General features: G+C 48.3%; 1 protein-coding gene across 2 annotated transcripts in view; it reads right to left on the bottom strand.

The window, feature by feature from the left end:
* FGF9 (fibroblast growth factor 9) overlaps positions 1-26,139 on the bottom strand; it is an 84,655-nt gene that overhangs the window by 41,360 nt on the left and 17,156 nt on the right. The window contains exons 5-7 of one of the 2 annotated variants that reach the window (XM_080375407.1): positions 14,325-25,617; positions 13,343-13,606; positions 6,828-6,931 (exon numbers count right to left, since the gene is read on the bottom strand). In XM_080375407.1, the coding sequence (XP_080231533.1) occupies positions 6,828-6,931; positions 13,343-13,606; positions 14,325-14,466 (510 nt within the window). In that variant the 5' untranslated portion in view covers positions 14,467-25,617. The remainder of the gene's footprint in view (positions 1-6,827; positions 6,932-13,342; positions 13,607-14,324; positions 25,618-26,139) is intronic. The other variant, XM_080375406.1, reaches the window with a different exon arrangement.

Genomic DNA, 26,139 nt, shown 5'->3' with positions numbered 1-26,139 from the left:
GAAGCCAGCAAACACCTGCATTTCCTCAGCCAGGAGCAAGCTCTCCCTCAGCCGGGCTCGCTCCCACCTTTGCACCACATCTTGCAGTGACCTGGGAGGGAACTGCTGCGGCTGAAGACAGCCCTTCTGCTTGACCACATTGTTTTCCAGTTCCCTGCTTCAATTCATTGGACAGCAACAGAAACGCTTGTGCCAGCAAAAGGGAGGGGAAGGGTGGCTGGAGGGAAAACTGCCGCTTCTTTTAGCGGTGGTGTCAGCTGCCCTCACTCCCTTTGTTCATTGCACGACAGGGAGCCCCCCCTCCCCGCTACCACCCCAAGGAGTCTGTCAGAAATACTGGCTAGCCCCAGTCAGCAGTCACATTCAGACTACAATGCATTTACACTCCCACCTGAATACGCTGTGTTTGTAAATACTCTTGTTCCCTTCTCATTTATATAGCTTAAAACATTTTTGCCCTGTATTTTAGTACACATTTCAGGGCCCCAGTCAGCTTTCTTGCAGCAATTTCCATTTTATCCCCGTGCTTCCATACTTCTAAGGCACAGGCTTTTCTGCAACCTGCCCTCCTGCCATTCCTCACAGACCCTCTGCCAAGCACCCACAGCCTATTAGCTTCAAAATCCTCCCCAGCGGTTTCACACTTACTGGGATACCGTTTCCACAGGATTTCTACATCTCTGATGAAGTTTCAAGTTTCCTCCACATCGAGAGCCATAAGCACATTTTTGAACTGGGCCTCTTCAGATCCCAAAGTTTGCCCTTTCAGATCAGCTACAGGCCTGTTTCTCACAACTCTTCTGCTTAAAGTGGATTTACCCAGGAAGATACAAGTCACTGCTACTGCTGAGAGACACCACAGGGTTTTTGATCACGGGGTGGCCAGGTTTCCCTGAGCAATGCTGCTTGTGCCTTGGGCACCACCTCACCACTCCTCGCCACTCAGCTGCCCCAGGAGCTGCCCTCTGTCTCGCCACCATTTGTACCATTTACCAAAAGGTGCTTTATTATTTTATACACAAGCAGAAGGGTGTTAAACCTGCTGCCACAGCCGTTATCCCTTCTGGGATCCGACAACTTTCAGTCTAGAAGCCTGCACCTTCGCTCAGGGAAATTGCATTTCATTCTTCCTCCAAAAATTACGCCCTGTAACTGTCCTGTATCCAAGCCCACCTCAGCTACAGGCATCTGCGTGTACACTGATGAATAGATAATCCAAATTATTTTTTAAAAATAATCAATCTGCAGCATATGGCATCGCTTTAGATCGGAGGTGTTTAACAGGAAAGCGTGAATGATATTGCAGGGTAATTTATTTATCTATCCTATTGTTAGATATCTGTAATGACTGTATACTTGGCCCACATGCTGCTCCCTACACGCACCTTCAACCTGGTTTTTTTCTTCACGTTGTTTCCGTGCACCTTGACCTACCATTTGAAGGGCTGAACAATTACTCTCCCTTATTTGCATGGGAAAGTAAAAGATATTTTTACAATGCAGCAAAACAAATTGTTACCTATGCCAAGTAATTTTCAGTAAACTATGAAAAACTGCCCCTTTTCTGCCCAAAAAGTTTCTGTTCACCCATCTTTGTAGCTGCATAGTCCTTCCAGGACTGTGGTGACCCAAAGAAAAGCAGAAAACACTGCAGGTGCAGCCTTGCTGGGACAATAAAGAGGCGTATCATCACCTCCCCACACGCTTACTGGGAAAACATGTTTCCTCAAGGACAGTACTTTCTTTCCTCCCCAGTAGTTTTGGGAGCAAAAGACAGGTTTAGTGTCCCAAGAACATTGGGACAAACAAGTTTTTAGATAATTTTTTGAAGGACAGCAATGCATTACCCTGTTGTAAGCAGTCCTAAATCCCCCTTTTCTGCACACACCCTGTAAGTCCGAAACCCAAAGGTGAGGAGTCTGCTTCCCTGGCTCCAGATCTGGGCTCTTTGGCTCCGTCCCAGCTGCTCCGTGGACACACGAAGCCTCTCTCCTCTCCTCTCCCTGCAGAATTCTAGCCCCCTCTCCCTTCCCCAGAACCTCCATCATCTCCCCTCCCACCTTCCTCCTCGCCCCTGTACAGCTCCCCTTGTAGCTGCTCCAGATCTTCCAAGTCCCAAGTTTGCTCCTGAGCACTCAGCCTGAGCTGCCTTTTGCCACCTGCCAAGGACACAAGGCACAATGGAGACATCAGCGTTTCACAGCATCATAGAGTCATAAAATGTTTTGGGTTGGAAAGGACCTTTAAAGGTCATTGAGTCCAATCCCCCTGTAATGAACAGGGACATCTTCAACAAGATCAGGTTGCTCAAAGCCCATCTAACCTGACCTTGATTGTTTCCATGGATGGGCCATCTGCAACCTCTCTGGGCAACCTGTTCCAATGTTCCACCACCCTCATCGTAACAAATTTCTTCCTCTAGTCTGAGGAGTGGGGCAGATCTGTGTCCATGGGAGAACAGCGGGACAGGCATGCAAGCAGCAGGATGTAGCACACCTCTTTACTGCAGGAGAGCCTGGGACAGCGAGGGCAGCTGAGGCAAGGATGTCCATGGTCCTGCTGTGCTCAAGGTAGCCAGCACTGCCTCAGAGGAAGCCTGCAGTGCAAACTGATGGGTATCCCCTGGTGTGGGTGCTCATCACTGCCTGCCATGTGAGTGCCAACTGTTGATATTCCTAAGGCTACATAGGGACAGCCCATGAAGGTATGAAGGTCATGGGACTGATCAGGAAGACCTCCATGGCATGGCACTGAGGAGCACAGCTAAGACGCATTTGCTAACACCCTTGCCAGAGCTGTTGGCAAGAGCCTTTTGGCACTGAGGAAGGAAAAAGGTCTTTGTGTCTCCTCTTAACACTCTTCAGGTCCTATCTGTAGTTTGGATTTTTTCCTCCTCTCCAGTGACAAGCACAGTAGCTGTTGTGAAACATGATGAGTCATAGCTGCAGGCTGCAAGGGGAAGGCAAGGTAAAGGGAGAGCAGGAACAGAGTGAGATGGAGGGAAAGCTGCGGTCACTAACCAGCCTCTAAGTCATCGTCTACATAGCTACCGCTGGCTTTTCTGCAGTACCACATACACATATGTTCAGCTCTCCTTGGTTAAACCCACAAGATGAGGAGGAACTTGAGAGCATCTCCCCTATGTTATACATCGCTGCCTGAGAGCAACAGGAGTGTCACTGTGCTCTTTTAACCAGAAGATGTAGTAGGAACTGCCCCCTGTAATGGTGGCAAGTTGGGAAGTGTTTGTCAGGTAGCTAATCTAGGAGGACAGCAGTGCTTTAAGAAGGCCAAGAGGAACGTGTCTGGATCAAGATACACTGAAATTGTCTTTACTGTTGCCTTTCATGAAAATTGGCAGTGATCACCCATCCTGGCTGTTCTGCTTCGCCATATGTCCCATCTCCAGTGGCACCACAAATATGCTGGGAAAAATCTTCCTGTGCCAAATGTTTCAGACACAAATATAGAAGGATAGAAGTCTTTTCCATAGCTGATTTGAGTCACATCTAATATATTTTTCGTGCAGTAATTTGCATATAAATGTGATAGTGTCATAGACACAGGGCATCTATTCTGGCAGTGTCAAGTGCTGCAATACTGAATGCCTGCAGAAACACACCTGCTAAGATCCACAACGCTGATGCAGAGCAGGAATTTCTTCAGTTGCTATTCAGTTCTGCATGGGAAAGTTTTCCCACCTTACAAAACACACTCAGCCTCCTAAGTGTACCTGCTCCATGACAAAGCTGGTGCTATTCACAGCCCTAAGTGAAGAAACCAAGACAAAGGGACCCAAAAAAGGGACAAAAAGACAGAACAGTTCAACTCAGGTGACCGCTCTGCTTAATTCAGGTGAAAAACTTGAACTTCAGCCTTTTACGTTTCAGCCTTGAAACTAATTTCATTTAAACTGACCTTCCCTCTCACCAGAAAGATAATTCTGTGCAGGATTGTGCCTTGCTTCTGGTTCAAACTGCAATATTTATTCCTATCAGAGAACTTCACTTTCAATTAATTGCATTTTTTGACCAAAACCAAAAGCAAAACACTGTCACTTAAAAATGTCCAGCCAATTCTACACGAAAATCTGCTCTGAGGCCTGCTTATCTCAGTGTTTCTACAAGGGCTGACAGTTGCTGAAATATAGGCACTAGGATTGCTAGTGTTGACAAGGCTTTAAAGCATCGTCACACTGACTAGCCATTAGAGGTTATATTTCATTGGAAGTAATGTAATTCAATTACCATCACTCTTTAGTATGTCCCATCTCTGGAGGCTGACAATAAGCCATATCATCCATCAGATTTTAACCTGAACTTTGCATTCTGGCCCTATAGATTGCCAGTTCGCCATTATGAATGGCTTCATATTTTTAGCATCATTTCTTAGGGAAAAGAGGTTATCCAATTATATAGTACATCCATCTGCCTGCCTGTCTGTCCTTCCTTAGCTTTTCAACCAGTTTCAATCAGGAGGCAAAGGTCTTTAAGAAAATTAAGTTCCTATCAGCTTTGCAACTAATCAGAGGCAGGGTAAAGAAGAGAGAGCATTTGCACATCCCGCTTGGGAGTGGTGAGCTATGTAATCCCCGCAAACTGCAAATCCAGTGAGCATGGACAGCTAACACTGTCTCTTTCTCCATGCAAGGAACACAAAAGGCTGGGAAATTTGTGTTACTGCAGGGACAGAAGGTCAGGGAGACCCATGTCTTGGACTGTGAGACACAAACCCGTAGGAAAGCAGGCTCCTTTAGAATGGCTGTTCATGGAACAACTATTTTATTAACACAGTGAGCTTAGTAATACATAAGGAATTCCTTGCACACATTTCTTCAGCAAAGGACGTTTTGAGTAATCCACTCTGATAGGAAAGCAAGTGTTACATCACTTTTCTGTGCAACTTATATTTTGTGCTTGCAATATGTTTGACTAAGTCCATACATTTAAGCTCTATTAATAACCACATTTTCTTTTTCTGAATATTTGAAGTGTACAGCAACTGATACACTATGTTTATCTGTTTAAAAGATTACTCTTACTGATGATTATTAACATTACTGATTCATATTACTGCTGTTCTGCCTTTTTGCTGCCTAACTGAGCCATAACGGTACTCATGACTTCACTGGTTCTTTACCCCATTCATCAGCTGCACAAGGATTGTGACTTAAGACAACTTACTCCTCACAGGCAACATGTTTACACCTGTCATTGCATATCTGTCTCCCTTTCCCTCTCCCTTTCTCTTCCTTTCCATCCTTCCAATATTTTCCTCTTTCATATTGCCATTTGTGCTAATTTTCTGGCCTTTCCCACTCACTGGTTCTCACTGTCTCTGCACCTTCCCTACTCCCATGTCCACACATTCTCCATCCCAGCCTTTACCCTCATTCTACCGCCTCTTTTTTGCCTTCCACATACACTGTCACGATCTGTACCTTCTGGCTTCCTCCCCTAGCCTGCTCTTGTTCAGAAGACAGTCCTCTTCCCCGCTCTACCTTCTTCTCTCACACAAAATGTTAACTAGGAAGGGATCAGTGAACCCGGGCACCCATACAAAAACACTTCTGCTGGACTTCCTGGTCTCTCTTCCTCACACTTCTCCATGGACCACGTATGCGGAAGCTGGACTTCCTTCTCACTCCTTCCATTTTCACCTGCCCATTGATCACCACCTTCTCATGTGTCCTCCCTCTATCCCTGCTGGCACTCAGTTCCCTCCCAGTCACCACTGCTCCCCTCTGACACCTGTATCTTCAGCTATAGCCAAAGCCACTCTCTGTCACTGTAACTCCTTTTTGAGTGTCTCTCTTTGCAACATTTACACCATCAGCTGAGTGTTGTCACCTTCTCCTCTGTGCCTCTAACGAACCCCAGTGGATACATAGCCTCCCTCCACTTTACACATTTGCTTACCCTCCGACCTGTCACCCTCTTCCTCAAATGCAACTGCTGCTCTAGTCCTTGTCAACTTTGGAGGTTGATACTGTACTGCTAGAAAAGGTTGCCTTCTGCTGTTTGGGGAGTTACCTGCTCGACTTCAGATTCCCCCACCCACGACCTGCCCAGGGTGTGAACCCCGGTGTACATCAGATGTCTTGAGTACTCCCAGGTCAGGGTCACACCGCGTGCATGCATGCACACACACACACATTCTTCTCTGCTGCAAGACAGCCTGTGTTGCCCAGAACCGTCACCCATCAGCTGCAGGTAAGCTGCTTCGCCAGCCTAACTCCCACATCTGAAATACCAAGTTTTACTCCTCCCTCCCACCCGTTACTCACTCCTGCTGCCATCCCTCAGGATGCACCAGCTGAAGGTTCAGAACAAGACCATCAAGCCTCTTGCCCTCATTCCTATACTTTTTATAACTTTTATCTACTCCTATTTCTCATTTTCTCATGCACATATGCCACTCTTTACCTCCCCCTCCACTTTCTTTTGTCAATTCCTAGAAAGCTCTCTGCCTACACACAAGAGGCAGTGACTTTGTCTTGGTTTAGGTCTCTACTGAAAGGACACATTTACAAATCTTACAGTACATCCTTTAGTCTTCAGTGACCAGCTCTGGCCATCAGTCTCCAATTGCCTGTATCTAAATTGTCATCCGTCCTCGTTATTACTCACTCCCGATTGTGCCACCTTTTCCCTCTCCCATGTTCGTTACACCACCCACAGGGTCTTGTTTCAAATTAGACTGCAAGACATTTAGAGCAGAAACAGTGCTTGTACAGCACCTAGTGCAATGGGGGCTTATAGAAGCTAGCAAGTATTTTCCCCACAGCATGTAAGGTTCATGACTGCCCAAGGCCAGCAGGAACTTACCGAGCCGTACAGTTCCCCTTTCTCATTCATTCCAAGGTACAGTCCACTGTCGACTCCTCGGATGCTGACCAAGCCCACTGCTATACTGATAAATTCCAGTATACCTATAAAATGCAGGAAAAAACAAACAATGTACATACTGTTTCCATGGAAATATTTTTTTTTCAGGTGTGACTGATCCCTGAATGACAAGCAGATGTTTTCAAAGGTGTTTTCCTATTTTCAGAGTTGTTTGGAGGAAGATGAAGAACAAGTGAATACATTTTAAAGTATGATAGCTGAACAGTGAAGTCCTTGAGTCTCTGCTAGAATGATGCATTGCAGACAGCATTAATGTACCAAGTTAAAAAATTACTCTCAATCTTTCTCATAATTTCTAAACACAGATCTAAAGTTCAGTCATATTCTGATTTGTACAACAAATAATACATTCAAAGAAAAAATACCCAAGTTTTTAGATGGCCAAAATTAGCAGTATTAAAAAGCCTATGAAATTTTTCTGGCAAAATGAATTCTAAAAAAAATACATTTGAATCAGAATTGTGAGATAAAAACAACATTACACATGAAACCAAAAGATCTACTTCCAGGCATTAATGAATTAAGAATACGGGGAAAGGTTTACTCACAGTATGATCTCCCAGAGGCTTGAGAAAAGAAAATCCTTAGTACAGTCCAGTCTCACACATTTCTGTCTAGATAGTAACTGTTCTCTCTGGTGTGTTATTTTTTACTCATCTCAAATTCAAAGCTTAAAATACTCTAAACCTAAGTAATAGTGTATAAATGATTAAGTCTTCCCATGCACGCAACAGCAAGCTCACACAGACATTTGTGCAGTGGAGATAACATTTTGCAGAAAAGCACTGCATCTGCAAAGCTCCTGGGTTCAGCATCAGCGCGCACAGTAGAGCAAGTATCTGTCTCAAGTATCAGCTCATCTGGTTCTGAGGGTTTGGGGTTTTTTTTTTGGCAGCCTTCCCTGCAAATTGCTTACCTCTTCAATGAGGATGCTACCAGCCAAACCTTGTGTGAACCTAGAAGTCTTGTGGAAAAAATGGAAATTGCTTCCTATTTGGGAGTGCTCGTGTAAGACTGTCATGATTTCACAGGAGTCATCCAGCAACGTTCAGAAGCACGCTGCTGCATTACGCTACTTTCTGAGCCACAAAATAAAGCACAGAGTAGCATTTTCCAGATATTTTGTGAATTTTCATGTCTAAGCACAGCATGTAACTATTTTTAAAGCTTATTGGAAACTACATTTACATGAAATAATATAATAACAGTATAGTATGTGTTGAGCCTCACGTGGCCAATAAAAAAGCACTTTCATGGATTTTTTTAACAATTAATTTGGCATCTCCCACAAAATAGTTGTGCGCTAATCAATAACAGGCATGAATCACATAAATCTAACACAGCAAAATCTGAAGCCAATAGGGAAAATTTATGGCCAAGCTAATGTAAAGATGAAATGTATTCCCTGTAAGGGATTATTGATCATTACCTTATATATTATTCAGTACTATAAACACCATAGTCTTATTGTTTTGATAACCCTGTTTTAAGGCCTGGCCATCTTAAATTATTCTCTACATATGCACAAACAAAAAAATACTGGGAGGAAATATTTATAATTATGGATGGTGGGTTTTTTAAGTAATAAAAAGTGGTAGTATGCTGTTTATATGCTATATGCAGTATCTGAGATACAATCGACCCATTGAAACAGCTTAAACATTCCTATTATATCTGGATAAGCAGTGCTTCCAGATTTCTTACTAAGGCTTTTTCTGTAAAGCTTTTACCAAACTATCATATTACCTGATACATATTACCAAGCAATTTTAACCGAGGTTGAATCTTAAGCATGTATTATACTATGCTATAGCTAAGTTAGCAAGTCTGACATCTTTCACATCAGTAGAAATGTAGTCTTTAATTGCTGTCCTCATTTCAAACATTTGGGTATATGCTGCTTAGTGTGTCAAAAGAACAAAAAAGCACTGTCACATCCTATTGTAAGTGCAGAAGAATAATTTAAAGTACTGGGCAAAGAGCATCCACGTATTTGAGATCAGAGTAGACATTTCTTCATCTGAAATATTCAAAAGCCTATTCACAGCAAGTTTTATGTGCCATGCTGTTAAGTCCTTCAAGATATTACCTGGAGCCAAGCATGCAGTCTTACACAAGTCTTGCCAGTTTAAGGATTGCATGATTTGGCCCAACACTCCTGTGAATATTTGCACTGCATAGTTTTTGTAATACACAGATAGTGCTTAGGACCTGAACCAGATATTAAAATAGATAGATATTCCTCTACAAAATGAGGCTGGACCAAATGAAAAACAGGACAGCTCCAAACTCCAAAAGCTAGGGCCCTATTTATAGCTAAAAAATGGGAAAGAGAAGAAAAATGGGGAAGAGAAGAAATGACTGTCTTAATACATGGGATTCTGACTATCTTCTTGTCAGACACGGAGCATTTTCTTTAATGAAACCACTTCAAGGCAAAGACCCACTCCTCCACAAAGAGGGCAGGAAGAAAGTTTTGGGGAAAGTTGTTCCTTGCATGTCCACAGCAGCAGCACCTTCTGCTGCATGATCCAGCTTTGACGGTGCTGAGCGGGTGGGCCAGCCCTGCTCTCCTGCCGGGCTCAAGGGGAGAGGAGCTGGGTCATTCACACAAATTTCAACTTTCTTCTGGTTTAGCTGGAGTGAAGGGCAGACCTACAGGAGCATTTGCCATGGCTTTAAGCAACGAACATCTCTGCAGCTACACATCTTTTTGTTGTTGCTGTTCCGCCCTTTGCACATTTTTGTCTTTGGCTATACATGGGCTCTCTTTGTACTGCTGGATTGAAGCAGTTGAGCTTCCACTTAGCACCCTACACGCCATCTACGACAACGAATACGGTAAACAAGCACCTCTGCCAGCCACTTCTTTGTAGGACTTCCAGGGACCCGCGGGCTGCGCTGCCCCGCACCTCGCAAGCCACGATTCACCCAGGGAAGAGCAGAGGGGCGAGGAAAGCAGAGGCCTTGGTGGCCAAGAAGGGGGGGTCAGCGCGGTGATGGGGCGAGGGCAGGGGCTTCCCCAGCGTCACCCTGCCCCCGCCGCCGGCCGGGGCTGCGGCGCTCGGCTGAGCAGAGCGTTCCGCCCGGGATGCGTCCCGCCTGGCGCAGCTGTCACCGCTCCGCCCGCTCCCCCACATGATGCCAATTAAGAGACGGGAGCGCAGACAGCCACAGCCCCCCAGGAGGCAGCAGGGCCCTGCTTCAGTTTCAGGCTCTTACAGAGCCCTTGTCCGTTCCCCCCCCGCCCCCAGCCGCCCCGCATCCCCTCCCCTCTGCAACGCTCAGTAGCGGGGCAGACTGTGGGGGCTGCTCGGGGCTCTTCCCTCCCCCTAAAACCTGGTCCCCGATTTCCACTCCCGGGGGCCAGAGCCCTCCGCATGCATCACACGCCGCCCCTCCGCCCCGCTCTGCCGGCTCCGCCCGGAGACAGCACGGCGGGGGGCGGGCGGGATGGGGGGAGGCAGCCCCAGCCCCCCGCACCAGCAGCAGGAGAGGCCGCAGGGACCCCCCAGCCGCAGCCGCCCCCCGCCAGCCCGGGAGCCGGCACAAGCAGGGCGAGCTGGAGGCGCGGGGGGGCGGGCGGCTGCGCGGCTCCCGCAGACGATGAACGCAGCGGTTCCTTGTAGCAGCAGGTCCCGGGGTGCGGAGGTCACCTGCTGACAAGCTTTTTTTTTTTTCCTTTTCCTGCATGCTCCTATTTTTTTAATGCTGTGCATGCAGTACTTGTGCTGACGCAGAGAGGCACGCCTCTCCGCTGTTACAGAGTTCCTGAATTTACAATGACTCCACTGTCTAGCAAATGCCCTAGACTAAAGGAGACTGCATCAAAAATTTTTCTTTTGTGACCCAGGAGAGATAAAGCTTTGATCACCTGGGATCGCATTACGGGGGGGGACCGAGCCGGGGTCTCCCGGGGAGCTTCTCTTTTAGAGATGGACATCTTGCTGCAGGAATTGCGAAATGCCAGGGCTCCCAGAACCGGGCGAGTATAGACACACAATATGGCTCGGTTTATTGTATGCAATAGGCACACATCCAACATAGCATCACAGAAGAATTACTCTTATCTGATGTCTCTCCAGAGGTGTGTGCGCGTGTGTGTGTGTGCGCGGGGAGGGGGATTCCCACGGGGCAGAGCCCAGAGAGGAGTTTACGCGCAGCCCCCGGGGTTTTTTCTTTGTCCTCCTTATTCCTAGAGGAAAACTTCCTTCCGACTCGTGTGTCCTGTGTCCGTCCGTCCGTCCCCCCCCCCGCCACACACACACACACGCAGATTTCCCGCACACGCTCAGAGGAGCCCAAGTTAGCCCGCTCTCCCCTGGGCAGCTCCCGAGTTGGGATGCAGACCTTCCCAGGATCGTCAGAAGATTTTACAACCATCAAAACCCAAATAGCATCTGCTAATCGGTGACCTCCCGGCGAACACAACAGCAATGTCACGGCACCGATACAAAAGCATCGAGATCCCCGCCCCCAAATAAGCCGGGAGCCCCAACGCATCCCACAGCTTTGCCGTGCCCGGTCTGCCCGACCCCGGACTGAGCAGGCGCATCACCGGCGCGCTCCATGCGGGAAGAGTTATCACGAGGGTGCATCCTGGGGAGGAGAGGGCGATCAAACCGAGAAGGAAAAAAAAAAAATCTATTTAAAGCCAAGGCGCTGCAAGGGCTGGAAGAGCTGCCCCTAGGAATTGTCAGCTTCCTACAACTGCGGCTGGAAAGCCATTTTTAAAAATAGACGCCGCGAATAATGTGGTCACGGCCGCCTTGCGAAGGGAGCAGCTGGCGGCCCCCCCCGGGGCGGCGGGGCCCCGCGGTGCCGCCCCCCCAGCCCCGCAGCCGGTGCCCTACACCTGCCGCCGGCCCCGGCAGGGGCAGACCTGCGGCTGCGGCTCGGCAGCTCCGCACGGCGCCTGCCAGCGTCGAGGGAAATGCCTAGAGGCAAAAATCCCCCGTTCTCCTCACTGCCTAAAACACTTTCCGCACTTTTTCTCGCCAGCCAGCGTGGATGTCGGATCCCCGGGAGAGCCATGACGCTCCCCCCCCCCTCCCAACCCCCAACCCCGGGGACCCCGGGCGGGCTGGCGGCGCGGGAGGGAGGGAGGCAGAGCCTGGGAGCAGGGAGAGTGTCAGGGAGCAGCGGCTGGCGAGGGATGGAGGATAAACCTGCGACCATGCGAGCCTCAGCCCTCTTCCCACCCCCCCCGCCCGCCCCTTCTCTTCTGCGCCCTTTGGAGATCATCTCCTGCAACACCGACATCATCTAAACAGCTTCACAAAGCAATAAAATATAGCTTAGATATCGCTCAACATCTGGCATTAAAATACGAAGAGAGAGAGGGGGGGAAATCACCACAGGACTTTGTTTTTACGACCGAATTTAAGTGCTGTCAGGTTGGTTCACTCACAAGTTAACTCCTTCCAACAGCTGGGAGCGTGGCGAGCTAACCTGGCGTATTTTCCTCACCCTCCCTTAAAAGAACCCCCCACAACCAACACCAAAACACAACAAAACAAAGAATCGGCTGGTCCAGGCTGTTTGAGTGACTTTGGCACGTTGGATCTGCCGGGCCTTTAAGAGCCTCCCCGGCAGCAAAGCAGCCCGCAAGCCCACAGGACTGGGTGTGCGGGTGTGCATGGCCGGGCTCCCAAGAGTGGCCGAAGCCGTGAGTCCTGCAGCCCTCGCTGCTGAGTCACAAATAGCGTCCCCTGGAAATGAAACCCAGGGAACGCTCCTTCAGACTCGCCGCTGCCAGCCTGACACGCCAGCCGGCTCGGCAGAGGCCGGGTTTGGTGCAGGCTTCCCGGCGGGTGCGGGGCAGCGCGGCCCCCACCTGCGCTCCCTCCCTACCGGGGCGCCGGGCGCGCCGCACGGCTGCGGGCTGCGGGCCCCGCTGCGGGCTGCGGGCGCTGCCGGTGGATGCTCGCCGAGAAGCCCGATAGGCTGGGTTTGCAATTCAAGCAGTTACTAGGGCAGGTAATCGGCAGGGAAAACGAAAGAAAAGCCCTCGTTAATTTGCGTACAGGACGACAGCCACTCCCTTCAGGAAACTCGGTGGATTTTAAATTGTAGTGGTTAATGATTAAAACCCCTTTAAACTCGCGAAATCAAACCGTTCAGCAGAAACGTCCTAGGCAAAAATTCCACCACCGCCACCTCCCAGTACGCGTCTGCTCTCAGGCAGAACTTGGGGGCTACGCAAACATCGCTACCAAACACCCGGCGACTTCGGCGAGGGCTCCTGCTCCGCTGCGGTGGTGCCGCTTGTGTCCATCTGCAATCCCGGACACGTTCATTTTTCCCCTCGGTGGCTCAGCCATCGGCACAAACCCCCCTCCCCGCCCGCCTCGCACCCCCCGCCGTCCCCCCGCCCGCAGTTCTTCCCCATTATTTCATCACATGACCACTAAAGGGTTAAGGATAATACCTACCAAATCTGCTGTGGTCTTGCCTGGTTCCCTGGATAGTACCATTGGGGAAGATTTCTAAATGAAATCCAGTCCTGCAGTATAGCTGCCTCCGCCTGAGGATCCCCTTTAAATGGTCCAAGTCCGTGACCGCAGGCCCCCTGGGTAGCCCACCTGCCTCAGACTGACCCAGGTGGTCACTTAACAAAACCGGACTATCCACCGGCAAAACGGGCACATTCCCAAAGGGTACTGCATCCTGCACACCGAAATAGTTCCCAACTTCACCTAAGGGAGCCATCAGAAGATTCTGCTTTTAGAGAATAAGAATAAACAATAATGATGGTGCCAAACCCAGGAGATATAAGATTAGGTATATTCCACTCCTCTCCCCTCCCTAGCGCAGTTACAGAGAAAATGTTCTTTCTTCAATCCATTAAATGCATAAATAAAAGTAATATTCTGTTTTGACTGGTACAGGTTCAAGGTCAAACCAGTTAGTCTAAGAAACCACCACTTTATACTCACACACTGACATATTTATAAACATATAGATGTGTATATCTATATAAATGCATATATCCCCAGCTCTTAGCAAGCAATACGGTCTTCAGCCCATCCAACTGTAATAAAGAAAAAAATCCGTAGTTTCTCCATTTGGTTTAAGATAAGAATGACCATAGCAACTTAAATACCTAGGCGTTATAGGGATTTTTTTTTAAGATGCACAGGCTACGTCAGGATTTATGGATTCTGACTCCAGAAAGGCATGCGCTGTTTTTACTCTATAACAGACTGCATACATCAGCATGAATCCTGCAAAGGGGGAGGGGGGAAATCTCACGTTGTTGGCTGAGATAAATCCAAAAAAAAAAAAAAAAAGGAAAAAAGAAAAAGAAAAAAAAACTTTTGACGTCCAAATCTATTATCCAGAATTCTCAGGAGGCTCAGCAGATGTCCACTGGTTTAGGATTATTGACGATCCACAAGCAAAGCAGCAACATACAAGTGCTTGTGTCTTTCTTGGCTGGCTCGAAACAGGTGTTGCTTCTGCAGGGCTCCCTGTGAAATGTTGTACTCCAGCACTGAGCTGCAGCTCTTGACTGTGGATCTCCATCCAGCACGCAGAGTGGCGCAGGAAGAGGCATTGGGCTGGGTTTAAGGTAGTCCTGATTGCTGCTGGAAGGATTCTCCGAGGTCCTAGCGCTCAGCCCTACCTGCTGCAATACAGAGCCGCTTCCAGCGCTAAGCACGGCGTGGAGCCGCTCTTACTGCTCTGCGGCAGCGCGGCGCACGCAGGCAAATAAATAAATAAGTGGGCGAAACTTTGGGGGAGGAAAAAAAAAAAAGCGGCGCGATGCTAAATATACCGAGCCCGCCCGCTGCGGGGAGCGGGCTCCTCGGGAGATGCCCGCATAGCCCGAGTCCCCCTTGACATTGGCGGGGGGAGCAGGGCGGGCAGCGCCCTGCCAGCGGAGCCCGGCCCCGGCCCCGCCGCTCTGCCCCGCCGCAGGGGGGGCGGAGGCGCGGCCGCTGCCCCGGCCCCGGCCCCGGCCGCCCCGCTCCTCAGGTAACCGCGCTGCCGCCGTCCCAAGTGGGGTTGAAACTCGGCTCGGGGCGGCGGACCGGCGGGGTCGCGGGAAGTTTGGGAGCTGGGTTGGGGGGTAGGGCGTTATCGCTCACGCCGCATTTTTTCCCGTTCTCCCCCCCGCCCCCCCGCCCGGCTGCCCGCAGCCCTCCCGCTCTGCCCCTGCGCTACCGGCGGCGGCCGGGTGCCGGGGGGGCAGCTTCGGGGATGCCGCGGCGGGAGCGAGTCGCGCCGGGACCCCCCGCCGCCTCCGCCCGGGGCGCTCCGGGGGCCGCGGCTCCCCGCGCACGCTCTCGGCACAAGTTTCCAGGAGCGCGATGGAGGGAAGGGGGAGGCGGGCAGGAGGAGGCATGGGGGAGGCGGGGGTGCCGGTGCAAAGTACGTGTTCTACACCCACCCCACCCCCCCAAAAAAAAAAAAAGTCATTTAACACCGCCCGGCGAGACCCGGCGAGACTGAGAGGATTGCCGTTTCTTCTCATGAGGCCGGGGGTTGGTGTCACTGTGGTTTTGCCCTTCGATATCGCTGCATTAATTGGCAAAGAGGCAAAAGGGTCTCCTGCCTTTGCAGAGGGTTGAGCTCAAGGACCGGGCATGATGCAGAGGCTCGCATGAGGGGCAGGGCAGGCCCTTGAATGAAGGGCAAATCCCGAAGATGGGCTCTTTTGGGGGTGTTGGGGGGAGAAAGGCATGGAGAAAAGGAGAAGAAACATAGTATCTTTGGTGCTGGGGGGAGAGATTGCACGGTGTGAATGATGATGTGCATCGATGAGGTGGTGAGGCCCAGGAAGGTCACCGGTGGAGTCTGGGAACAGCTCCAGAGGAGAATTTTGCAGGGGGGTTAATTAAAAATAATCGACTCCCTGCATGTCCTCCTGCTCAGTGGGCATGTGGTGGAGGGGGAAGCTCCCCTTGCCTTCCCCACCACTGAAGCCAGCAACCCAGCTCCGACTGGTGCAGCCTTTCTGCATCCCCCCACTCGACACTGTGACTTAACACTTGAAAGGAGGGAAAAAGACTTCTAGTTTCCATGTCTAGCAGGGAAACTGCAGCAGAGCAAGGCTGTGTCCTGAACCCCCACAGACCTTTTAGGGAGCTGACACATTCCATGCCAGTGGTGTTTGAGCCACCTTGTTTCATTTGACTCCATTGGTCGTTATTCCTATGTGAAGGACGGGATGCAGAAGCTCCACAGCAGAGTCCCATCGCGCTAGTTCTGTACAAACCCACAAAAAGAAACAGTTGCTGCATGTCAGTCCGTGCATTTCAATGTGCAAGCGAGCCCCCCAACCAACACCAAAGCAGGAAAGTTGGCACTCTCCGGTAAATAGTTCCATACCATTTACCCCGTGTATCGGGTTTAAGGACACTGCTCACACATGCACACTGGTTCTATCAGCGTGAACAACTGCAGAATGACTTGGGAAAAACCGCAGAACTCACCATGTCAAAAATCATTATTCTTTATCAACTGGATCATGGCAGTACCCAGAGGCCCCCGTTCAGGGCTCACAGTCCCATTGTGTCGGATACTGCAGACACATGTAATAAGAGAGATGGTCTATGCCCAGAGAGCTTATGATCTTAACCCATGATGAAAGACAACAGGTGTATACTACAGACCCATGGGGGAAGGATAATGGAAAAGCAGCCCTGAGAATAAAAAGCAACAGGCCTGGCCAATGACAAGTGTTTGGTGTCAGAAAGAAGTTTTAAGGAGATTTGAAGGGGAACAATAAAGGAGCTTTACGGTTATTAATGGGAAGGTTTTTCCATGCGTAATGGCTAACTTGGAAGAGAACATAAAATTGCTTGTTAGGGAAATGGACTGCTGAAAAGTGAAGGCTTGTGCCACTGGCAAAGCAGAGGGAATGTTGCAGAGTGACTGGAGGGCCTGGTATCTGGTGTGCTCTCAATCTAGAAACAACTGGGAAAGAGGCTCCCAGCACCTTTCCAGTGCTTTAAAGTTTACATTTCTAGTCCCAGTGAAGAGTATTATATGGATTTTTATTTTTTTCTCTAGTCCACGCTTCAGTATTTTCTACCTTGCGCTTCACACCAGCAGCGTACTTTATGAAAAATATCTGAAGGTAAAGAAGAAAGTAATAGTATAGCTGTTCGTTGGGTTTGTTTTTTTTTTAAATGAACTTAAATGAAACCCCACAGATTATTTGCTATAGGAAGTTTAGTGTTATAAAAGTGTTATAAAAGTGTTATCTAAGTTGAGGCTTTGATGTCTGAATTACTCATAAGTATCAAAGCCACACATGAATTATGCAGGACATCCCCAAAATTATACCCATCTGTGAGTAGGTGGTGTTCCAACCCTGCTTCACATAAAATCTATGTGTGATGTGTAATGTCAAACTTAGCCCTTACAGAAGTTTGGCATTACTGATAGCTGAGGCCATGTTAAAAACCTGTACTTTTATCCCCAAGACACTGGGGCAGGAACATCCCTGCCCCTAGCTCTCCTCTGCTCAAGATTCACACCCACTTCCCTTATACCCTCCTGGAATTAAAGGCTGCATCTGCCACAATGAGTCATCAAGAGCTTACTCATCAGCTTTATGCAGGATTTTAACTCCTGCAAGCAGAGCTGGTCAGAAGGATCTTGCATTTCTTGAGGAGTTCCTGGCACATGTTTTCCTCACATTGATGTGATGCCTCTGGCAAGTTTTAGACAGTATGACTTTTTTTAAAAAAACTGTTTCACCTGTACTCTGCCAGCCACTTCAGCTTTACATGAACATTTCACATACCAATTTTTGAGTGTAATTTAAAAAAATAAATCAGCCTGCCATAAGAAAATGAGTTTTGGTGGTTTGGTGTTTGGTTTGATTTTTTTCATTCCCCCCGATTGCATCATTTCACCAAAAGTACAGGATCCTGTTGTCAACCTACAATATATCTAACTCATTTATTCCTCAACCGTGAAGATGGAGAACTGGAAGACTTAAAATTATTAGGGAGAGGTGTGTTTCACAACTTCCCCATGAAACACATGGCATTCGCCATTTTTATTAAAATGTCTAGAGTCAGCAAACTTTTAAAGCTGCATTTTATAAATCAAGAATAATATAGAAAGTAATGCTGTTTTCAGTTTTCTTCACAAATAAGAATTTTTAGGGTACTTTGAAGCACAATATAAACCTGGATATGATAAGTGAGCAATTTTAGGGCACAAATCATCTGACCTATTCTAGGCATCTACTTTAGGATAACATGACTCACGCTCTAAAGATGCTCAATTCTTCCTTGTGTATGAAGGAAGCCTATATTAGATGTAGACTTCTACGTGATAGAGGTTTAGATAGGACTGGATGGATCCCACCTGCTGTGCTATACATGTGATTCAGCATTTCCCCAGAATGGCTGGTGAGGGCACTAAACTATTAATATAGCTGCACAAATTAATCCTCCAAAGAAAACTCATGTCATCTCAGCAACGAAAAGTTACTGAAAGTCATGATTATGAAACATTAGATTGCCTGGAAATAAATAAGGTATTTGTGAAAACCTATTAGCCATGTGATTCAGGTTAACAGGATTAACGTAAGAAGTGCCTACAAGTTCAGAAAACTTGATCTAGAGGAATGTATTTGCTTTCTCACTTCAGAAACTGCAGAAAAAACAGCAGTATTTATGACAAAAAAAAAAGCCTACAAGAATCCCAGAAGACAACATGTAAAGAGGGCCCGTTTACCAGTTCACCAAATTTTCAGACCAGAGGAGTGTAAAACATGCAGTTTAGTTGGAAAACTCTAAGAAAACACCAGCATCAGCATCACCATGAGATACAGAGCCATAGCAGGGCATCCGACATGGATTTCTTACAGTGTTACGGTATTTTGCTGCATACAGGAATTAGTGAACCTACGTTAAATAAGCATTGGCAGAATATGATCTTTGTGACCATCCTAGGGTGGGAGTTGTCAGGTTACATGTTTTAAGATATCTTAATTAAAGTACAAAACTAGTAATGCCATTATTGGTCAGATACAGTCGAGTGCATTGACACGGGTGTTGATAGTCTTTTGCAACGCGTGCCCTTCTCGGCGATACTTGGAGGCAGACAGGGTGATGTAAGTGTGCAAGCTGCCAAATATGCTTAAACATTTCTCCGACGCATGTGTTCGTACATGGCTTGTAGCTGCTGGTTTTAGTAATGAACTGGTTGTCCATGACGCTGCAAGCCCCTCCAGCTCAAGAGTCAAAGTGCCGTTGGTTGGATGGAGAAAAGGGGAAGAAACCAGAGTTGCCATGTGCGCAGGTGATGGCGGAGGCCTCTGCACGGTGAGCGGGCTGCTTGGCATGGGGGACAGGGCCGCTGGCTGTAGCACAGCCCTGCCGCAGCCCACCCCTCGGCTTGTGTGCCCTGCCCGCCCAGGCGCACACGGCCTGTAACCCAAGCGGCTTCTGACCCCGTCATGCTCTCGATGCTCATGTGTGACTGCAGGCTCGGCAGGGCCTGCCGCGGGGCGTCCCTGGGGCTCCCCCTTTGCCCCATACGTTTCCTTTGTAGACAGTTCCCCATCTGAAAGATGACTTGGTGTTCTACTGCCAGCCAAGGCAGGTGACCAGGCCATCAGCTGGATGCTACTGACCAGTGCCAGCCCGAGCCGCAGCCGGACACCCGCTCACCCTCACCTTCCTGGGGGCAGGGAGAAGGTGCCCGGCCTGGCGGGGGGTGGGTGCGTGACCCCACATACCCACCACTCGGTGTGCACTGTGGCCGGCACAGCAGCCCCACGGACCTTCACCCCGATGCCAGCTCCGTGTCTGCTCCATGCCCGCTTTCTGGCATGGCCAAAGCCTTTGCTAGCTTTCCCGGTGGAAGCGATTACCTCTCCACCTGTGGCACCGTGGCCATCCAGGACATCCCTTCCCGCACCGCAGGCCTCGGCCCCGGCGGTCCCGCTGGCTCCGGGAGGCACCTCCGCCGGGGTCCCCGCCCGAGCAGCTGTCCCGGGGCGGCTGCCGCGGCGCCGGAACCCGCCGGACCGCGCCGGGGCGGCAGCGGGGCAGGAGCGGGGCTGGGCGAGGCGGGCGCCGGGGGCTGCGGGGCAGGGGCAGCCGCCCCGCCGCGCTTGTGCGGGGCTCTCTTGCCCTCTAGCGGGCAAAGCCAGCGGGGCGGCCCCGCCGTGCCCCCCGCCGCCGCCACCCCGGGGCAGCGCTGGCCGTGCGACGCCCGAGCCCGGCGCCCGCCCGGGACCCCCGGCTGCTGCCGCAGCGCGGAGGGCCCGGCCGCCCCGCTGCGGCCAGCGGGCGGCCGGGGGCGGCAGGCCGGGGGCCGGGCCCAGCCCCGGGCGTGCTGGTGTCTGGGCGATGGGCGGCGGTGCCGCCGGGGGCGGCCAGCGCGGCCGGTGTGTGCCACGAAGGGCGCCTGTCCGAGCCGCCACCGGCACCGCCACCGCTCCGCCAGCGGCGGGGAGGGGGTCTCAGCGCCACGGGCCCGACGCGCGGCGCGAAGCTGATGAGCAAGACCGCGACGGGGCAGTCGGAGGCACCGTTCGTCAGCGAGGGGTGTGAGCCCCTCAGCTGGTGACCGTGCGCCCCTGCCAAGACCGGAGCTGGCCAAGCAACACCCGGGCCCCGAGGGAGGCAGGGTCCGTGCACCCCCCGCCGCTGGGCAGCGTCCCGGCTGCTCTGGGGAAGGCAGCGGCTGCCGAGGCCAAGGTGCCCCCGGTATGGCCGCGCTGCGCAGGGCGCCGAGGCGGCCCGGCCATCAGCCCGCGGCCCGGCGGGGCTGTGCTGCGGGAGGGGAGGGCGATTGCGCTCATGTGAGGTGCTCTGGCTTGTTATAAGACCAGTTCTTGAAGTTGTCTAGCCTGTGTTTACTAAAAAAACATATCTCCTTTCTAGCAAATGAATTAGAAAATATTTCAGTATCGCCATCTCCCTCATCTTCTTCCTTCCCACATCTAAATCAGTTGAAACTTCATCCTTTCCTATATTATTTTAAATGTACTCTCTCCATCTAACAAAAGATACTACACCATTGCTAGGAATTCTTGCTTTACAAATATGTTCTAGAAAATTTGCATTTCTTTTTAAACCTATCAGTGACTGACCTTCTTCCTGTAGTCTTCAGCTTGACTTTATTGCTTTTTCCCATTTTGTAAATACATTTTATACTTTTGCTCCCCCCCCCCCCTTTTAAGATTTTTTCAGTTTTTCAGTACTATATATTGCATTTTTGCTCTGATTGCTGTTATAACCACTGAACCACAACAGGCTTAAAAGTTACCTTTTAAATGAAATTATTATGAAATGCCTTGTTAGCTATCTAACAAAATTCAAAACTTGAGTTTGTTTTCTTCCTCTCTAAAGCTTTCCTCCTTTGACTCTCATTTATAGTTTACCATTCTTTGGGGATCCCTGGTATCTCTGGGGTGACTGTCCCCTGGCGTCATGGTTCCTTGAAGCAGGGTAGCGATGAGAAAGTCCTCCAACGGTAGTGAATGTAGTCGGGTCACTTGGCATGTAGACACTTGGAAACCTCTACTCTCTGCTACAGTTATTATAATCCTTTGTAATATTTTGCATGCCTGTGTCTGTTTCACTTGCTTAAATGCTATCCAATTACTTTGTTGATAACTAACATATTTTGCGTGGTTTTGCCTGTTGATTTTCTTAATCATTCTGTTGCCATTTCACCAATAACTCAACAGTATGTAACTGCCCTCCAATGTGAAGGGACAGAAAATAATATAACCATTTTCTTCAAATAATTACTCTAGGTATGTGCTAATGTTTTCCTTTTGACTGGCCAAGACAAAAGCATCTCTGACTAGAATCTCGGCTTGTTTCTCCTACATGTCCTGCTTTTACAGCAAGACTGGAGACCCTTCCCTCTTGTACTGGGAAGAAAGGGCCTGCTCTGGAGAAGTCAGTAGTTGTGGGGAGCTGAGGGCCTGACTGTAAGATTACTAAGCTGCTCCCCATAGAGGACTGCCATCTTCTGCTTAAGCAATTTCTGTTTGCCCAGTCTGAATAAGTTTATAAAGGAACTGGGCAGAAGTATGAGAATGAATGCTTTCCATTTTGGAGGGAGTGGAAGTTCATGGAAAATGCATGCCATCTTTTGGGTCTGAGAGATGGTGCCTGACCTGTTTGATTCTCCAGTTAACGTAAAAGCGTAAGAACATGGTTATAGCGGACTGAGGTACAGCTATGCCACTACCTTCTCTGTAACAGTGGCAGTGGGAAGCACTGTCTAGGGAGTGTATGTGTTCCTGGCTGCTTTCTGCAGTTTGATCCCCTTGTTCTACCTCAGCAATCACAATCACTGGATGAGGGATGTTAGAGGGTACTACCCTCTATACTGCCTTTAATATCTGCTTATAGACCTGCTGTCCCTGAATTTGCCTAACGGTGCTTTGACCCTGCCTCCATAGTCTCCTATGATAACAAATGCTGGAAATTCATTACTCTGTGTGTGAAAAAGAACTTTTTTCTATCAGTTTCAAACAATCTCCTGTTAGTTTCATTGCATACCTCCTAATCCTTGTGCTGTAACTGTGGAGTAATAGGTGAATAATAGTTACTCATTCATCTGATAAACTCTCTTGTAAACCTTACTCTTTGCTCTCAGCTTTCTCCTTTCCAAACTGAAGAGTCCTGTCTACGTAGCCTCTCATCAGGCACCCAGGAGGTGCAAGGGTCTTACTTTCCCTTGAGGAGACAATAAACGTGATCAACGTTACGGGAAACTTAGGCAGTATCAAGCTAAACTAAGGGATGATAGAAAATGGGCTGAGTGGGCTTATGAGATGTGTTATGTGCAGCTCAAGTGAGGCAGATTACCAACATCATTTCAGCCAGAAGAATCCCAGGGACATGCTTTTATTTGCTCACTGTCAGGTCAGTTCTCCAGGAACTGGTCAAGGAATCTAAGTTTTGTGTGCAGTATGTTAAATGTTTTGTGGAACCCATTAGTGCTAAATTCCATAAAAGTATCTGCAGTGTGGCCATCATCATAGATACAGCATGCAATGGACCTTTCATATATTGGATCTTGTAGTGTGCCAGAGAAGTATCCAGGTGTTGACCACAATATAGTTCTGGTAAATATAGTTTTAACTATGGAGACTGTATCATAAGCTTATCTCAAGTCTTGATTGCTTGGCTAACTGTGTGTGTGCAAATAAAAAAGCTTAAGTTCGACCCTAGCAGAAAATTCAATGGCAGTCAAGATAGTAATACGGTGGTGTGCTGGTCCTCATACAACAGCAACATCACGCACCATTAAATGAAACTGGCTAGACTTTTTATGTTTGGTGGTATTCACCATCTTAAGGCATTCAGTGTTCTTTCATCAGCGGCCAGACTATAGTCCTAACACCGCCAACTGTTAGTGAACTACTACACTGATGAGATGAATGGGGAGAGAAGGGACTGCACTGTACAAACTGCCATCAGTGTAATCTTTTCACATGCTGTTGTGAGCCACCAGAAGTATTTTATATATTATCCCATGAGCTGGTGAAGAATTGGCAATGCCCATGACCTAGCAACCACTAAGGTGTTTCAGATAAGTTTTTCTCCTCCAGATCTTTGCCATGCAGAGCTGCAATGTGTTTGATGTTACACAGGGAGTTAACCAACAGTAGCAGTGGTCTCTTCTAGGTTTAAAATACGTGAAAAATAGGCTTTCAAGAAAAGGAAGACGAAACCAATTACAGTGGCTCTGAGCTACTACACAGCCCTCGGCGTGGTCCTCCCTCCCTCTCTCTGGCTCTCAAGGCACTGCTTTTATGAGCACCACCAACACACTTCTGAGTACCAGGCTGTATCTTTATCCCTACCCGTGATACCTCCTTGCAGAAGAACTGAACAGAAAAAAGTCTCTAGTCCTCTGCCCCCACCCCTCAAAATTAATACTAGGTTTCTACATTCTACCCTCAATTTCTCAGAAAAACGGGACAAGGAGATGAAAAGCTATTTACTGACAAGAATTTGCTTCTCTGCCTTCATAGCTGCTCCTAATAAAAAACAGCTTTCCCACACTGTTGTTTAGAGATTTCATCAAAGTCCGCAAACCTGAAATCCACCATGGGGATTCCGGTCCGCTCCCAGCAGCTGTTATTCCAAGAGAGCTTAGAAATTCACCAGAGGGTCTGAAAAACACATCAGCGCTGGGAATCCACAACTAAGATTTCACACCAGAAATAGATGCCGTCTGAACTGCTTTGCTTTTTCTAGGCATTGCAGTGCAATCACTGACAGGCAACGGGGGAAGAAAGCATTCAGGAGGTTCCTGTGCTTCCTCTGCTTTAAACATTGCTTTAGGTTTGAGGAGGAGAATTATAATTACCATCAGGGATTATCAGGGACTGGCTTTATAGCACAACCAAGCACTGAGAACTCACTTCTGCAGACAGGGACAAATTGGCTCTGACTACTTTGCCCTTACTGCAGTAGCACTGCAGCCAACAGAACTATGCAGGCAAATGTTGAGACATCAGGCAGACCTCTAGTATTAGGTATCCTGCTTTTTTTGATGGGGGACAGGCTTGTGAAGAAACACACGGAAAAACTGAAGGAACATTATCTTGCCAAGCCTCGTGTTATGCTATTTGTATAAATCTTGAACAAGCAGAAGGAATTTGCTTGATCTTTCTGGAATTCATACCTTGTATTCCTGTAATCATCTGATTGTTCCAGCTCTGTATGTGGGAACCTGGTTCTGCTGCCCTGCTGAGGGCTGCTAAGGAGAGCTCCGATACACAGAGCTTGCAGGCTTGTTCCCTTCTTGAGAGTATGTGATTACTGGTTATGTCTTCCAGTGGGGTAATGGTGACACTGCAAACCCTGTTCCTCCAAAAAACCAGCAGATTCTCAGTTTAGGTAAACTTTCACAGCACCACCTTATTGCTGGAGCTCTGATAATTGGTATGAACAGAAGATAAGCACATTTGAGTCTTTTATTTCCTCAGTGAAAAATCCCTCTTACAGTTCTTCATTGCAAACCCTCAGAATTTGTGGGCCATCCTTGGCCACAGCTTCCACAATTGTGGAAAACTGTGGAAGTCGCCACAGAAGAATAGATGAAATGCAAAGCCTGGGTACACCAAGCACAGGGAAATGAATAAAAGATCTAAGAACTGCTTAAACATTTACAGACTAACTCAGTCAATTTCTGGAAAGACTATTTGCAGTCCAGCTGCTCCAAATACTTGAATCTCAACTGTAAAATTGTGAGGACTGAGTCCTGAGTAAATGTTCTTGAATAACCCTCTCTGTAGATTTGACTGGCACCAAGTTTTTCCTGCATGCAGATTTTGGTCCAGTAGTCCCCATATTTTATTTATAATTTGAGTCATATGCTGCTTTCATAATTTTTTGTCTAGTCATTTTAAACATCTTTGTGTAGTATTCAGACAGCAAGTGAATCTTGTAGCTATTATTGTATTTGCAGTTTCCCTTGGGTGTAAGCAAAGTCTATATAACACAGTCTATCAGATATTTCAAATTTATTGCATTCCAAAGCTATTAAAAATTTGAGGCATTAGAGTTGTCTATTAACTTAACAGTGAGAATGCAGCTTATTTCTTAGCATTTCTGAAAGGTAAAAATAAATCTGTAAGACACGCAAATGCCACACTTGAAAAATAACTGCATACTGGTAATGTGCTTGAGAAGAGTTGGTCATTTATAAGGATGTTTTACAGTGGAGTCTCTCTTCAGGAATCAAGTAACTTCCATTACTGTAATGATTTAAAATCATGTGTTTTATAAGACCAAGGGCAAATATTCAAAAAACAGAGCCTAAATTAAGACTGAACGGCTAAGATTCTCAGAACTGCTCTTTGGTGTCTCTTTTTAGGCAATTACATACAAAAACTCTGAAGATGCCTCATATGAGCACTCAGTAAGTGAACTTCAGAAAGTACATACAGAAAATTAGGTCCATTAAGATCTCATCATAGAATCGTTTCGGTTGGAAAAAACCTTTAAGAGCATCAAGTCCAACTGTTAACCCAGGACTGCCAAGCCCACCACTAAACCCTGTCCCTAAGCACCACCTCTACACGTCTTTTAAATACCCTCAGGGATGGTGACTCAACCACCTCCCTGGGCAGCCTGTTCCAATGATCAACAGTCCTTTCAGGACAGAAATTTTTCCTAATACCCAATCTAAACCTCCCCTGGACAACTTGAGGCTGTTTCATCTTGTCCTATCACTTGTCACTTGGGAGAAGAGACTGACACACACAAACACACACACC

The sequence above is a fragment of the Falco punctatus genome (assembly GCF_963210335.1).
Source record: "Falco punctatus genome assembly, chromosome: 2".
NCBI classification, from domain to species: Eukaryota; Metazoa; Chordata; class Aves; order Falconiformes; family Falconidae; genus Falco; species Falco punctatus.
Note: the sequence above shows the minus strand (reverse complement) of the source record. Positions and strands in the feature narration are given on the sequence as shown.